This window comes from Chaetura pelagica, unplaced genomic scaffold (assembly GCF_000747805.2).
Source record: "Chaetura pelagica isolate M959 unplaced genomic scaffold, ChaPel_1.0 scaffold269, whole genome shotgun sequence".
In the NCBI taxonomy this organism is placed as follows: Eukaryota; Metazoa; Chordata; class Aves; order Apodiformes; family Apodidae; genus Chaetura; species Chaetura pelagica.
The window spans coordinates 472,638-489,755 of NW_009954705.1; the positions used below are offsets into that span (position 1 = coordinate 472,638).

Sequence of the window (17,118 nt, forward strand, 5' to 3'; positions counted from 1 at the left end):
GAAAGAGACTGTAGGAAAGCGCACTGGGAAGTTTTTTTCATGCTGGCTGGTTTAAAAGATACGTTGAAGCCTGGTGACCAGTTATGGAGAAATAACTTCCCTTGCAATGCTCCACTTACTTTGCACAGATGTGGAGGTTGTATGTCAGCATGCATGTTGTATTTCTGTAACCTGAAATTCTTTCATCAGACCTTCAGCATTATTTTTTTAGGATCGTGTCAGTGTTTTTGTCAGAAATGCAAACATTTATGACTTAAATGTATTTTCATTTACTTTTCTGTTAATACAAAAACCACTTCTTTGTTGTATTGACACTTTCTTTCACTTTACAAGCATTTTCTTCTGCCTGCAGCATGTGAAACTGCATGGATGGTTGTAGCCTTTAGGACATACAATTTTTCAGCATAGATAAAAAATGACTATATACAAACACTGAGTAATAGGGCTGTGCTCTCTGCATCATTTCCTTTTGTCCTTGTTCATGACCTGTTCTTGTTCATTTAAGGTTCAGTGTAGCATTATTTCATATAGTTCAAAAATTGCATTTGTATATACTAGAAAAACATTGGGAAAACAACTGGGAAAATTCAGGCCATCTGGTCTTTGCAGATTGGGACAAAACAGTTAAAACAGAAATGGGCTTGTGTTGTTCTTTGGTTTTTGATTTTTGGTTGTTTGTTTTTTAAATGAATGTTACAAAAAAAGGCTCAGGTATGTGGGCATGGAGTGATTTTGTTTTTGCTGACTTTCTGGAAAGTTTTATAGATAGCATTTAGCATTTGGTTTCTTCCAGTATCATGGCTTTAAGTTTGCTCTTTTTGTTGTTGTTGTGGTTTTATTTGTCACTTAATACTTATTAAACCCAGTGGCTGATCAGAAAGAGCACATTTCTTCGCTGGGACAGTGTGGCAATGAATGGGCAGGATGCTGGTGGGCTCTTCATTTGTATTTAATGTTTGGACAGTTACACAAACAGTTTGCTTTGATTATTTATTTTTAATCAAATTTTTTACAGCACTAAATGTTAACTACACTTAAAAAACCCCACAGCACGTGTATGATACTCAGCAACCCCTGTAGTTACTGACTTGTGTACCTCTATCTATAGATACAAAGGAAATTGAGGAAGTGTTGAGCTTCTACAACAGAAACTTGAAATTTTCAAAAGGACCTTATCTCTGATAGGCTAAAAAAAGTAACATTCTACATCACCAAAATGCTTTTGGAAAGATTAATTTGATTTTTTTGTTATTTCTGTTCTCCTTTTTTCAAGATATTTGGGCCATAGGGTGTATATTTGCAGAGCTGCTAACATCAGAGCCAATATTCCATTGTCGACAAGAAGATATCAAAACCAGTAATCCTTATCACCATGACCAGCTGGACAGAATATTCAATGTAATGGGATTTCCTGCAGGTACATATTTTTTTAATCACTGCTGTTCAAAGAAAGATATCTGTATTGCTTTCTGTGCATATAAAGGTGGCAGCTGATCAGAGTAACAAAGCTGTCTGAACACAACCTTTATTTCATGAGTTATGAATCTAGAATCTAATGGTCATACTAGATATTTTTTCCAATTATATGACTATAAGGGTTATCTTTGCATGTATATGTGCCAATATTTTTTAATTTAAAGGATCCTGTTTAATGGTGGGTAATTAAAAATCAGAAGGAATGTTTCTGCATTTCTTCAGTATTGACTATAGATTTGGAAAGTGATTTGTATGGATGATTGTATGGAATCAAGCAAAAATCTATGCAGTTAGTGAATATTATGCAGATGTTAAAATCATGCTAAATTAAACACAGCATTTGGAAGCAGGGGAGGTTGTTTTGTCTTTTTTTTTTTCCCCCACTAATAGAAGGCTTGTGATATGGATGAAACTTCTTTATTCCAAACCAGAACAAAGAACTGATTGCATGAACCAAAACAAATCACAATGTGGATATCACTTGTTGCATTTTCCCCTTAGTATTGCTCATATCTTGTTTTTCTGCAGGCTGTCTTGTATCTTCTCAGTTAATGCTTTGTCTTCTGGTGTTCACATGATTGTGGATGTCAGAATAGTGGGGGCCTTATTTTTACTTTTTGGTCATCTTTCTCCTCACTGCTTGTGTTCCCTGCTGTTTGTCCATTCACTATTAATAACTTCTTTCTTTACTATTCTGGTGGTCTTTCTTCTTCCTATCACATGAATTTTGTGGTCTTTTTGTTTGTGTGATTTTAGGATTTTGTTACTAAATTCACTCTTTTTTTCCCCATTGACTTATTTTTTTTTGTCCTGTATGTACTTCATTGCTTCTTTACTGCTGTATGAGATTGCTGGAAGGGTTTCTTTTGCATAATAAATACATTTATTTTATTGAAAATCCCTCTTAATTTTTTTTTATTTAAGCAATACTGTCCTTTTTTGCTTTAAGTCTAGAATTCTACACTTTTCTTATGCTTTCCTTACTTCATTTGGGTTTTGCGTTGTCTTTGTGTAGCTTACGTAAATAGATGATACTTAAAGTATTGTTTTCTGATTGGTTTAAATGATCCTTTCTAGTGGTCTCTATTTGATTTTTTTTTTTAACTCTTTGCTTCTTACAAAAAAATTTTTTTTAATTGCAGCAAGTTTTTTGCTTTTTAGTTGACACTTGCCATATTTGAAGCAGTTTACCATGTCTTTGCAGTAGGAGGTAGACAAAGAGCAGAATCTTTAAATAATATATAAATATCTGTTTTATTTATTCACTTAATATTTCTAAGCTCCCAGTGTTCTGCAGTTGTGATAAGACTTAGTAAAGATTTGACTTGTATCAGTCTACTTGCCTGCAGAGCCTTTTCAGAAGTTACAGAGTGCAATTCTTTTGAGGTTAAGTGCTGATAGTGGTTTTCTTTGTTTTATTTTTAAATCCTTTTCAGGCTTTGCCTACACAGAGAAGTTGAAATATTCTTTGAGTGTGCACATGTTACATTTTCTTATCCTTCTGTTGGCTAACAGTAGTTGAAACAGTAGACATTTTACACAGTACCCTTGGGCATTTTTCTGTAGCTGTGCTGTCAGAGTGGAAGATCCCTTAGAAGCAGACAGCATTTGTAGGAGTCTTGTGTACTCCTGTCCCAAGATCACAGCTGTGCCTGAATAAATCAAACAACAATCCAGAAGGGGGCAAATACAGTGGTTGACGTGTTTTTCTTCCATGTTGTCTTTTGGGCACATGGTGATCTTCACTGTAGCTGGCAGCTGTTTTTTTGAAGTTCTTGAGTCAGTCAGCACACACTGGAACCTCTTAGATGTTGGTATTGGAAAAATTTGTTGTGAAGAGATGATAAAGGAATATGAGTAAAGGAGTACAAAGAAACAACAAATAAATAAGCTGCAAGGTTAGAGAAGCAGACTGAAAAAAATGGTATGGAGATACTTGGAAAACTTTTGTTTTACATGGGGGCGGGGGAAGAAAAAAGATTTAATAAATATTGATTTTGCAGATAAAGATTGGGAAGACATAAAAAAGATGCCCGAACATTCAACTTTAATGAAAGATTTCCGGAGAAACACGTAAGTCTGCTTTGAGTTGGGCTTTCTTAAGAAAGCATATTTATTTCTCTCTACTACCCTAAATTTCTTGTAGCTCAGATTGTTTTCTGTGCAGATGCCAAACAAGAACTATAAAATGGTTATGACTTAAATTGTGGGGGTGGAAAAACAAAACAGAACTGGAGCTGTTTCATAGTGGTGAGCTTGGCCTGTTTGAAGTAGTGTGAATCAGAAGAGTAGCCAGAGACAAACTGTAAATGCTAAGGTGGCAGGTGTGAAATGAGCAAGACCCCATACACCTCTGAAGGTTGCTGAGTGTAGTTTGTCACAGCTGTTTCCAAATCTGTGGTACTGAGAATTATTTTTCTGTGATAGCTGCATAAAAGGGATCTGATAAGCTTCTACTGTCTCCAGCAAACTGTGTAATTGTCAGGTTTGGTGTCTGGAGTAGCTTGTGAAGGCTGAAGAAAATAATACCTTTCAGTTTTGCGGTCATGTTGCAGGAGTGTAATACCTGCACTTAAGACCCTATGCTGTTGCCTTGTTTCTATGCTGAGGTATTTGAGGTTGTACTGTTAACACACATTTCTTGCATCTGCCATGCTATTGCAACCATTTAGAAACCTTATATCTGAGCTTCTCTGCAAAAAAAGTGAATTCATGAGTGTTCTTGTAGCAACCTGTACGTTAGAGGAGAGTGTTAAGATTGGCTTAGTATTTATCTTTCTGTTTTCTGTTATTAGAAATATACAGAATGAAACTGTACAGTAGTAAAATTGCTAACAGGCAGTTTTAAATCCAAGGAATAGTTTGGTGTCTGCATGTGGGTTACAAGTGTGCTTTTTATGTGATTGTGATATGATTTTACAAGCATGTGAGGGAAGTAGTTGCATTTCTGTAGTGTTTGAATTATTTTAAGCAATATCTGGTATTGGCATTTCTGTGTGGACTTGATGATCTTTTAATCAAAGAAGATAGGACAAGGGCTAATGGTTTTAAACTGAGAGAGGGGAGATTAAGGTTAGATATTCGGAAGAAATTCTTCACTATAAGGATGCTGAGGAGCTGGAATGGGTTGCCCAGGGAAGCTGTTGATGCCCCATCCCTTTTAAGGCTTTTAAGACCAAGTTGGACGAGGTTTTGTGCAACCTGGTCTAGTGTTAGGGTTCCCTGCTTATGGTAGAGGGGTTGGAACTAGATGATCAGAGGTCACTTTCAACCCCTATGGTTCTATGATTCTATGGTAGTTTTGGTTTTTCCCTGCTTAATGGATTAGCAACAGAGACTAAAATAATCTTACCAATGTTTCATAGCTACTAAGAGAGCTTTACCTTATCAGATTTGCATATTAGAAGTGTCACATTTTTTCTTTCTCTAGGTATACCAACTGCAGCCTTATCAAATATATGGAAAAACATAAAGTTAAACCAGATAGTAAGGCATTCCACTTGGTAAGTACCTGCATGCATAAAGAATCAAAACAGTCATGTAAGTTACAAGTGTTCGAGTTGAGCTGGTGTCAAGTGTTCTGGGCCTAAATTTATAAATATTATACCTTCTTTTATAAATAAATAAAGTTAGGAATAACTGATACTCTGCAATCTGAAAAATACAAAAACAGTTTATCCTCTTATGCTGATAAAGAGTCTTGAGCGTCATTCACTGGATTAGTTTCTGTATGGAGTATATCAGAAGTTTTCAATCTCTAAGTCATGTTAAGCTTGTAGTTGTATTTGCAATGTTGCTGCACCTCTTACCCATTTTGCTGCTTTGTTGCACATTTTTAACGGGCTGGTGTTCTATAAAATTATGCAACCGTGTGCATCAGTACTTAACTTTCTAACTCGAGCTTCTTTGAAAACAAACATGCTTCTTGTCACCTACAAAATTGACTTGTGACATAACTAGAGTCTAAAGCTCTCAAAATTAAGCTTATGTTGCTCTACAAAATCTGAAAGCAGGCAATTATCGCTACTGGTGAGTAGCTGAGAAAACTCAGTTCTGCCTGTTAAAATCACATTTATTAGATTTTCATATAGTACCTAGGCAATCTGAGGCAAAATTATTTTCTCTGCAACAACCTGAATAACACAGCCAGAGACCTCATCTTCAGGTAAGAAAAGTACTTTTCCCCTTCTTTGATTCCTTAACTATTTCTTTCTCACCTACTCTCCAGTCTTCTGGGTTAACGCCAAGCTCGGGTCAGAGTGAGTAGTTGAGGCTTTGCTGTGCACCTTGGTGGTCGATGAAAAGGCTTTATCAGAATGAGTTAGCTTCTATTATGAGCTGAACAAGAGAAGCAGAATGGGCGTTTGATTGTGGACCTCACTGAACACACTTCTCAGATGCTGCCTCACCCTCTTGTTTTGCTTTGGACCTCCACCCACCTCCCCTTGACAAAACTGACAGCAGGAGAGCGAGCTTTGTGTGATTGGCAGGGTGTCAGTCAGTGTCACACGAGCTAAAAAGCACAGTATTTAGCAGTGTAGACAGCCATGTACTTATGTATATCCCACAGATACGGATTGTGAGGGAAGTACTGGTAAGTCCATAGTTAATTAGCTTCTCAGTTTTCTGCTAACTGCTGTCTGTCAGAACAATTCAATGAAAATCAAATCACTTTAAAAAACCCTGATCATTGCAAAGTAACATCTTAAAACACTGTTCAGGTGCTGTCAAAAAGGAAGGTGCCTTAGGTTTCCACTTGTGTTATTTGAGGTGAGGCAGAACTACAGATTAATTCATGTCTTGAGCCCCTCCACCAGAACCTGAGCAGATTCAGTGAATCTCTTGGTATTGGGTCTTCCAGAAGTAGTCCAAGATCTTGCTCTTCCACACCCTGTGTGGATTACAAAATACAAAACTATTGATGTGTACTATTGTAAAATACGCCAGAACTAATAATTCCAGAACTAGTAAATCCAGAGATTCTTGTCATTGCCAGAAAAAAAATGTTTTGATTTCTCAGATTAACCAGAATTTTTTCCTCTACTGATATTTGTGCATATTTTCCTTTTTCACATGCAGAGCTGATACGTTAATGTGAGACAACTTTAGCCCCATCCTTCTTTAACAGCTTACTTTGCCCCCCTTTCTGGAATTTTTTTCTTGTTTATGCCCTAGAAAGTGGGTACATAGCTGCTGCTCCTGGTTAATTAAGTGGTACTTCATCTTCCATTTGGTTACTTTGGTTCCAATGAACTGCAGTGATTTTCCCAGTCACTGATGTTTTGTAAGGTTTACTGCGTTTTTTTATGCCGTTCAGCCAGATGATACTTTAATTGAACACTTTTCAAAATAGAAAATACTTCTAATAATAAATACTGACTTCTGTTGACCTGAACAAAGGGGCAAAATAGGAGTTTGATCCCCTGTGGGATAATGGTTGTGCAATCTTTAAAGTTACTTGTGGTTTCTGCTTTCTGTTGCTGATTATCACCAAGTTTGCTCACATCTTGTGACAGACAGCTTTATAAACTAATTGCCAGAAATTATGCCAGAATTTTGCAATGTTTTTTCATCGTGATGTTCTTCAGCATTTTGGCAGAACTTTATCATTCTTTTCCTTCCCCTTTTCTGGCTCCTGGGATTGCTTTTTGAGCTGTTGGAGAGAACAAGATTTGTTCTGTTCAGACTGATATGCTACAAAGACTACATGCAGACTCAGCTAAAAAAAGTTATTTGTCCTTGTTGATGATGTGAAAAACAAAACTGGATTGGTGATAATACATATTTATGCTCTAATCATGCCATTAAAACTGAGGGCTGAGGAGAGAAAATGTATTTTCCTAACTTTAGGTATCTGCATCAAAAGGTGAATTTAATCCCATGAGAAGTATGAATAGCAAATGTAAAATTAATATTTGCATATGTAGTCTCTGCATATCTGGTTAGACCCATCATAGAAAAAAAGCTATAGGATGAAAGGTAGTATATTTTTAAAGATAATTTCTTTTTACCATATGTCATGGTGCAGTTTTGCCTTGGAGAGACTGTATCTTATGGTGAAACATGAAGACTTGCTATTTTCCTTTTGCTTTGTGGCATCTGAGGGCTCTTACTCTGCCCATGTATGTTTATCCAGCACAGCTGTTTTCCAGAAAACTACTGGGTGGATGAGGAGAAGTATATGCATGTACACCAGACCTTTTGAATAAGACACACTTATTTTAGAATGTGCCACTGCAGTTCAGTGCTAGACTTAAATAAAATCATTCTGGTCTGCTGTTCCTAAAACAGAGGAAAATCTTCAGGCCCATGGAGACTGCATGTTTCTAAGGTGTGTTTTGTTGAAACTCACTGTTGAGATTCAATGATGGTGACAAATGTATAAAGTCCAGCCAGCTTCTGAAATGTTTACTTAGGTGCAAAATGAGAGTGGAAGAGAAAAAACAGTACAGTCAATAAAAAAGATTTTAGAATTATCTTCCTTCCTGTCTTTCATGTTGTCCTGTATTTAAACTTCATGTCTGTTACTTTTATTTGAAGTTACGCAAGAGGAGTTCCTGACTATGTATCCTAAGCATTTAATGGTGTGTCCATCTAAGTAAGAATATTTGTGACTTTCTCTATCAATGTTTCACTTGGCTTTGGCTAGGTCAATTTTATTTTATTTTCATCTGTGTATTATCTTAAGATTTTTGCTGTGCTGTTACTGAAACATCTTGGATGCCATTTGTTTTAAAGTTGGGCATCAGGCAGCAAACACCTTGTGTGCTTCTTAGCCCTCAGTTAATAACACTTCCCATCAGAGTCAGCGATGCATTCTCAGAGGGTAGGAATTTGCTGGATTTTTAACTGAACCGAGTTCAACTGTTTTGTAAAACATTATGATTTGCCTTGTCTCCTGCATATTTATACTTTGTGGCTATTTTCATTGTCTGTAACCAACACAGGCATTTTGGAAATATTTTTTTTTTCCAGGTAGTTGATACCTGATTCACCAGGTGTTGTTACAAAGGTCTTGTGCTGATGGTGGAACAGCTCTCAGACTAGATATGCTTACAGAGGAGGCAGCTTATTTGACTTCTGTGGAGTATTTTTGTATCATATCATTTTGTGTTTTGTAATGTAAAAAAAATGAACAAAAATTTGGTATTGCACATAACTGCTCTTTTGAAGAGCAGGTAGCACACAGCAGGTGTGTCTGAGATCCACAGACACACTCAATTTGAATGTTTTTGTTAGAATTTTTGTGATTGGAACTGAGTGTCTTGGACTTTGCAAGTGACAATAGGTGTTCCTCAATGGGAAATGAAGTTACTATTTTAACAAGAGAGAAAGAATAATGTAGTTAAGCCATTTATGTTTAGGGTTTTGAGTTCAGATGCCTTTATCAGCTCATCTTCGAGGGATAATACAGTAGAGTTTTTGTAAATGGTTTTAGTAATGCATGGCTTTTTTGTCTTTTATTTTTGAAGCTTCAGAAGTTGCTCACTATGGATCCAATAAAGAGAATTACCTCAGAACAGGCTATGCAGGATCCCTATTTCTTAGAAGATCCTCTTCCCACATCTGAGTAAGTGGTCAGTTTATTAACCTATCTGCACATCCAGAGATGCTTTAGAACTTAGTGCTTTCTCTGTACCATAAATATGTTTGTGAATATTAAGTTTAATACTTACTGTCTAACAACCAAAGAAAGCTATAACCACTAAAATGCCATTTGTGGTTTTTAAAATTAAGTAGCATTCTTATTAATCTCTTGCTTTATGGAACTTTGATCCTATTAGTCACAACACTAATCTTGTTATTCACTGACAGGTTAATTATGCATGCTACAGATCTTTGTAGACAACTGCTAAGTGCCTGCAGGTCCACTTCTCTGCTCTAGAATGCCAGATGACACTAATTAGTTTACATATTTCTGTCTTGGGCTTTGTTGTAAATTCAGTGGGTGGGGGAAGTCAACTTTGTGTCTCTGTGCTGTCATCTTTAACAAATTACATCAATTTTCTGTAGACACTCCCACTTTTTTGTTTGCACAGGGAGATTTACAAAAGGAAGAAAAATTAGGGACAGTTAATTGATTTTGTTAAAAATTAAGCTCCCCTTTTAAAAGAATAGCTGGTGAGCATCCTTTTTAGGGAAGCTAATAGTTCATCCTGTGTATGATTCTCTACCATTATCTAGAGTAGAATGTATAAAATATGTATATATGTAAGCAATTAATTAAAAATGAAGTTATTTCACTAAAACCTACTGGATTATTTATAACAGCTCCTGACTATGATTTAGTCATCTGAATTATTTATTTTTACAAAAAATGCTTTTAGGATCTTGTTTGGCTCTTTTCTCAACTTTAGATTGGCATTTTAATGTGAATTCACAATGAGTAAAGCTAACAGGTGTACAGAGACTTCATTATAAACAGATTTTACAGATTAAGGGCAGGTAAATATTATCTTGCACTAGCAGTAGCGAATTCATGTGGACCATGAGATAGGAATTGACAGATGAAATGTCTATAGTTATTTTTAAATTTTGATTCAGATGATTTTATTAATAGTCAGTGAAGTTTCCAGGAGTATTTTAAGTTACTCCTGAGACTGAATTACACAACAACTGGATTAAGATAGTGTTTTATGCCACTGTGGATGGTATACAGGTGGTATACATTTCCAGCCACCAGTTTGGTTATCAGTTACCAGAAACCATGAACACTAATAGGAGTTTAAATGAGTGTGTAAGAAGATTAAAAAATAAGTGTGAATAGGTTTACTAAGTTTAGAATGTATGAAAGTAAGACAGGGAGAACTTCCTAATCAGTTACAGGTATTAAACTTAGGCAACTTGAAACTAGCATGGGTTAAGTATAAAACTTACAGATCTAACCCTTCTGTTCTAAAACAGTGATAAAGAGACTTTTTTGGGGGGCAGTGTTTTTGCAGGTTGTCAAATCCCTTACCCAAAACGGGAATTTTTAACAGAAGAAGAACCAGATGATAAAGGAGACAAAGTAAGTACTGGAAGAACAGTATAATCATGCTTCACTGGCTTTCACACTATTTCCTGTTTTCGTGTTATTTCATGTACTGCTTTTGAGTTGAAATTTTTCTTTGTGTTTAAACAATTGAGAAGAACCAGCAGCAGCAGCAGGGCAATAACCATACTAATGGAACTGGTCATCCAGGGAACCAAGACAACAGTCACACACAGGGACCCCCACTGAAAAAAGTGAGAGTTGTTCCTCCTACCACTACCTCAGGTGGACTTATTATGACCTCAGACTATCAGGTATTTGTTCTGCTTATACATTGTAAATTTGTTTCTCATGTTTACAGAAGTGTTTCTTTGAGCTAAGAAAATAATTTTGTAAATGTCACTATATTGGTGGAGGCTTTTTGCATCTTTTAGATCTCTTTGTTGTTTTGCCTGTAAATTGATACACTGATGCTCTTTGGGTTAGCAGTAAGGAGATTAGGATCAGAGATTATTACAATTACAAATGTATTGCCTTCATAATAGGAAATACTGATTGTGGACCAAGAGCCTTTTGTTCTGTCACCTAAAAATGCCATTCCTTATGTGAGCAAGCCTGTAATGGTAGCAGGCAAGGGACAGCACAGTAAGCAAGCTGTGAAATAAGAAACTGAACAAGAGTTTTAGTTGGGCAAGTGGGTGGGAATGCAGTATTTTGGATTACAAACAGAAAGACTTGACATGATGCTGTCGTAATCTCTGTTTTGAAGACCAAGGGAGACTCCTGGTTGAGTAAGCCCAGTATTACACATCTGAAAAGACAAGTGAGATGGTGGCATTCGATGAGTGAGGAAGCTTAGGAGCAGTGTAGGAAAAAAGCTTGAGAAAAATCTGAAAACAGTGTTCTAGCCTTCTTGTGTTTGAGCTTGTGGTCAAACATTAGGATTTCAGAGAGTCTTGAGCAGAAGAATATCTGGGAGTCATTCCAGGGAATGATACCCTAATTTGTGAGTCTGGATGAGGTTACTCCTGGAGGATGGGGAGAAGAGACTTAAGGACAGAATCTTTAGTTGATGCAAGCTCAGAAATTACAAAAGAGGAGCAAGGAAGACTTCAAATGGTGCATAGGAGCAGTTAGAGAGGTGGTAGATTTTGGATGCCTAGGGAAGAGAAGATTTCAAGAGGAAATTCCATGCTGGTGGAAATGTTAGCCTGCAGGAACGGTTACATACTGGTTCACATAGAATGCATAGTACAGAAGGCCAACTGGAAGAGAGCCATGGATGAAATAAAAAGATGGGAGAAGTCAGAAAATACTGGTGATGTTTTCAGTTTAAGATTAATATCTACATTTGAGACCCTGCTGTTGGAAACACACTTAGCTATGTTTGTATTCTATAGCAAAATTTAGGGAGAGTTAAAGAAGGATGTCAATAAAAGTGATGCTGTCAACTTGCTTATCAATTTGACAGTGTTTCTCCATAAACACCAATGGACTTTGAAATCTTGCATTTCTGAGTTTGTTCCTGAGAGTACCAGCTATCATCAAAGCCTGCTTGGGGGCATTACCCTTACCCTTACAGCACTGGCCAAAACTTTGAAGTACTGAAAAATGTAAAATAAGGTCATTTTCAGGAGCTCTATTGTGAGACCCTTTATGTAGTCCTCAAAGTTCCTTTGCTCAGGATATCAATAGCATATCAGTTTTCAAGTAATTCTCCTTGAACAATGTAAATTTTTAGAGCTGTTTGAAACAGTGGTCAGCCTTAGCTACAGTGTGCAGTGTGGGATGGCTCTAGGCATAAACACCATCTTTCTTTTAATTGGATTATGCATCACAGACCACTCTGTTACATAAGATTCATCCCTTTCAATTTGGCAGTCTGCAGCCAATCACTGTTTTGGCCTTTTAGCTGGCTCTTTCTACCACTTTTTCTCCGTTTATATATTTAAGAAGGCAAATGCAGATGAAAAATCTCAGTCTTCCCCTCATGCTGAGTCATATCTAAGGAGACTGACGTGGAGGTTGCATGTTCTGTGTCAGGGAGCCCCATTTACATGCCCTGATTAAATGCCCTTCACCTCGTTTTGCTGCAGCTTAGCATTTTCAGCAAACTTCAGTTTCCACTTGTGTGAGCAAGAGCTGAGATTTGCGAGCTAAGAAGCCAGAAGACTCAAATTGCCTCAGCATGAGCTGATGCTGGTTTGTTTTCATCTCATCCTCATCAAAATTTTTGTACTCTCAGATACCCATCCCAGGATTGTAGCTGGGGACAGCCCTTATCAACAAACATAATTTCAAAATACCTTTGCCTTAAGATAGTGAGAACAGCTACTTTGCTATCTCAGGAGCTCTTATTGGTAACTTGGCTGCTCCTGACTAATCTTTTTCCTGTCTCTCTAGGAGGCAAAACACCTGGTTTTAAAAAAAATGATTAAAAAAATCTTCCTCCCAGTCTTGCAAGAAGTTTTTTTTCTGATTAAGGGACCTGGAAAATATGGTAATCAAAGAGAGGAGACCTGAACTGGATGGCAATAGAACAAAAGCACTTAAAAGCTACCTACTGGGGGTTTCAGATCTCCCTGAAAAAAATTCCTCACATTTTTTACTTCTGATCCTGCAACTTGAGGAAATGGCAAACAAATATCACAATGCAGCCCTCTGTTTCAATCGAACACCTGTTCCTTTGTTCTTCGTTTAATTTGCTCAAGTTCCCCAGATAAAGCCTGTGAAGAAGGATTGCCATCTCCTGGGCAAGGCATACTAAGACAGTTTCTCCATGCACTCAGAAGTCAAATTACTTTCTGCAGAGCAAGTTGACCTTGTATCCTTTCCTGTCATGCATAAAATAGGAGGCACATGGCACACAGACTGCCTTGCCTTGTCATTTAAATCTGCAGTGTGACACTTCCAAAGGCAATGTGACTAAACAGGCTGGAGCAGTTCCTCTGCCCCAAGCTTTTGCTTGTCATAACCCTCTGGGTGCTTAATGGCACTTACAAAGAACTGGATATTTACTTTTGTTCTTAAAGAAAAGCTATTTATTGTACTGGGAGTCATGAAAGAGCCTGGTGGTTTTTAATTGACTCCATCTTACAGTAAGATCTGTTTTAGAAGTCAGCATGCAGAAGGTGTTTACAATTTACATGATTGGTCAGTTTTTAAATGGTTAAACTTGTGATAGTTTCCTACATGCAGGAGCCATGCTTGGGCACAAAGAGCATTCAGGGATTTTAGCTCTCTGAAGTACATCCTAGATTTGTTACATGGCAAAGGGTGATCCAGAACTGTGGTGCTTCTGTTGACAAGTGACTTAGTCCATCTCTCAAGACTGAAGGCACATGTCACAAAAGCTCAGTCACTCTACTAATGGTGCAGTTCAGCAGTGCTGGTTTGTTCCCTCTGACATTAAGTGCTGGTCCAGACATTTTTGTCACATTACACCCTGAGAGAATTAGCTCAGTCCTGTGAGCTTATGGTAACAAGTAGAGTTTGCCTTTTTATTTCTGCCATCATCTCAGCATCCTGGTTATAGCTTCTATTCTAAATGCTGAATGGCAGGAAAAAATGGAGTGGTTATTTATTGTTTTATGTTGCAACTTATAGATTCTGTAAAGCTATTTGAATATTTTACTTTTTCAGGATGTTAGGTTACCATGGTTTTGCATATTTAGGTCTCGATAGCAATACCCTAGTCCTGGCATAGTCACCTTTGAGAAGTTTAAAGACCTTTACTAGAAGCTGCTTTTGCCACTAATTATCATGCAATATGAAGAGTTCAGAAGTTACACAGAAGTTTTTAAACACTGCAGAATTTGTGTGTGTGTAAATCTTAACATAAATTTAAAACAGCACAGTAATGTACCAAAGCTTTGTTATTTTAATTGAAAGTTAAATGCTGTTAAGTGATCATATGCTTAGATTGAAAATCTCACATGCAGTCTTTTTTTTCTTTGTGATGCACAACATGTAAATAACTTTCAGCTTATAATTGAAGTAGGCAGTTGCTGGTTTGCTCAGACCTTCTTGCAGCGATGAATGCTTCACTCAATAAATAATTGTAGAAAGGGGCCTCTGGAGTCCTTCTAGCCCAGTCTCCCACTTGAAGCAGGGCTCTTGCTAATGCTAATTCAGGTCAGCCATGGCTTTGTTTTGCTGAGTCTTTAAAAACTCCATAGATGGAGACTTCATAGCCTCTCCGGGCAAGTTCTTCTAGTGCTATTCTGGCCTCTTTGTGATTTCCACACACACTTGTCCTCTCTCCTCCCTACCTCCTCCCTGCAAGTGTCCAACCTGAACCTCCCAAGCCACAATCTGTGGCTATTTCCCCCTGAAATAGCTGGTTCCCCTGAGAAGTGTGAAGCTGTTCTATAACTCGCCTTCAAGTATTTGTAAGGCTGCTGCTAGATGACACCTTAGCCTAACTAATCACAGCGCTCTCAGCATTTACTCCTAGGTCATAAAGAAGGGTGGCAAATTGTGTATAGGAATATCTCCAGAATAGTGCAGAGTGGCTCACCAGTGGTAGGATGCACGTTTGGGCCTCCACTGCAACACACCTTCTTGTGTGTTGAGCAAGGGGAGAAGACCACTGCCATGAGAGGTGTTAGCCTGGTGTAACATGCAGGTGTGTGTACCACAGCCAGCTGGAGGGTTGACTGGAGGTTTGACTGTGGTGGATGTAGATTCACAGGAGGTATTTGGGATGGACAGCTGCAGGGTGGTCGCTGTCACTTTCTTACCTGGTATTCCTGATGTTCATACCTGCATCTGCTGTAATCAGTGTAAGTGAAAGGAAGCCTGGAAGTGAAGCTGAGTTGAGACTGTGTGTGCTTGGTACCTCTTGAAGAAACAAGTCAGTATGTGACAGTGTCTTGCAATGTACACGTTACAAAGGATTGTGTTTCCTCTGCTTTTACCCCTCTGCAGCGTTCCAACCCCCACGCTGCCTACCCCAACCCCGGACCAAGCACATCCCAGCCACAGAGCAGCATGGGTTACTCAGCTACCTCCCAGCAGCCGCCACAGTACTCGCACCAGACGCACCGGTACTGAGCTGCAGCCCCAGCGTCCATGCACTGTTGCTGATGCTGCAGGACTGGCCCTGCCTGCCTGCAACCCGGCCTGGGCCACGGGATGTCCTGTACAACCCCCCCTCCAACCCGGCCGGTCGCCACGACCCACCCCCTTCCACAGAGTGGAGTAGTGGCTCCCAAATTGTACCTGTTGGGGTTAGACTTGAAAAGAAAGTGCTAGCACGGTTTGTGTTGTGGATATGCTACTTCCATAGTTTACTTGACATGGTTCAGACTGATCAATGCATTTTTTTTCAGTGACAGTCTGTAGCAGTTGAAGCTGTGAAATGTGCTAGGGGCAAGCATTTTTGTTGTCGTATGTGGTGAATTCTCTTGATGTAACAACTTTATCTGACCAATAGTACACAACATCTTTGAACTGGTACTTGAAGCATACAGTATATGTTACCATGGCAAAAAAAGCAAACTAACCGTGACTCCGATCGAGACAATTTTGATAGATGTTTCTTTTTAGTGACTTTTGTGGGTTGGCTCATTTTCCACTTAGATCAAATGTTTTATGACCGACACGATTGCTATGATGAGGGTTTGTTTTTTTTAAGGACATGAAAACATTTGTATTTTTTTCCAGCAATTACAAATGTCCCAAAGATTTATTTCAAACATATTCTGTTTCGTTTTTAAATCTATGACTTGACTGGTATTAAAGCTGCTATTTGATAGTAAAATAAGTATGTTGTCATTGATATAAACATGTTTGGTTCAGCAAACAAACGAAAATGATTGTCATAGACAGTGTTCTATTTTTTTTTCCTGTTGGTGTTAATGATTTGTGAGCATGCTTTGGGATTTAAAAAGCATGAATGGTATTTCCTAAAAAGGTTTGGCATCCATTCAGATATTTCATCATGATTTTGAGAACCAGCTTGGTGTAGTGGATTTTAAATTTCGTTCAGTTAATTGTTTTCTTTTTTTAATGTTCACACATTGTTTAGGGGTGCCATTCCTACAGCAGAGGATCAAGGTGTTAGGAGAGCCTTAGAATTTATGAGGAAAAACTTACATACAATGTACTGTATCAAACTATTTTACATGAATGACGCAAGTATTCTGAATAAAAAAAAAATCAAACATTGTTAAAACAAGGTGTTATGTAATAAATTTATTTTTCATAAATCTGCATATGACCTTTGCCTGTATTCCTTTTTATCAACACCACCATCCTGCTCCCCCATACAATGTACTGTATCAAACTATTTTACATGAATGACGCAAGTATTCTGAATAAAAAAAAAATCAAACATTGTTAAAACAAGGTGTTATGTAATAAATTTATTTTTCATAAATCTGCATATGACCTTTGCCTGTATTCCTTTTTATCAACACCACCATCCTGCTCCCCCTGAGAAAGTGTCTAACAGGGATTTTTCTTGCGAGTGGGCAGGCTTCCCTTAACTGTTGTGAAGGATTTTATTTTTTTTTTAATAGCAGGAAAAAGCCAGTGCCTTGGGAAAATGTCATTACCCTAGTTGCATATGTGTACTTGATCACACTGAATGTGGCTTTATTATGATCTACATTTTGTAGATCAGATGGATCCTTTTCATCTGCAAAGTTTAGAGATGCTCCTGT

General features: G+C 37.8%; 1 protein-coding gene across 1 annotated transcript in view; it reads left to right on the forward strand.

Annotated features, from left to right (window-relative positions):
• CDK8 (cyclin-dependent kinase 8) overlaps positions 1-16,668 on the forward strand; it is a 48,932-nt gene extending 32,264 nt beyond the window's left edge. The window contains exons 6-12 of the mRNA XM_010005629.1: positions 1,274-1,417; positions 3,480-3,549; positions 4,907-4,979; positions 8,949-9,046; positions 10,408-10,486; positions 10,609-10,764; positions 15,380-16,668. Of these exons, the coding sequence (XP_010003931.1) occupies positions 1,274-1,417; positions 3,480-3,549; positions 4,907-4,979; positions 8,949-9,046; positions 10,408-10,486; positions 10,609-10,764; positions 15,380-15,505 (746 nt within the window). The 3' untranslated portion in view covers positions 15,506-16,668. The remainder of the gene's footprint in view (positions 1-1,273; positions 1,418-3,479; positions 3,550-4,906; positions 4,980-8,948; positions 9,047-10,407; positions 10,487-10,608; positions 10,765-15,379) is intronic.
• The last annotated feature ends 450 nt before the right edge of the window (positions 16,669-17,118 follow it).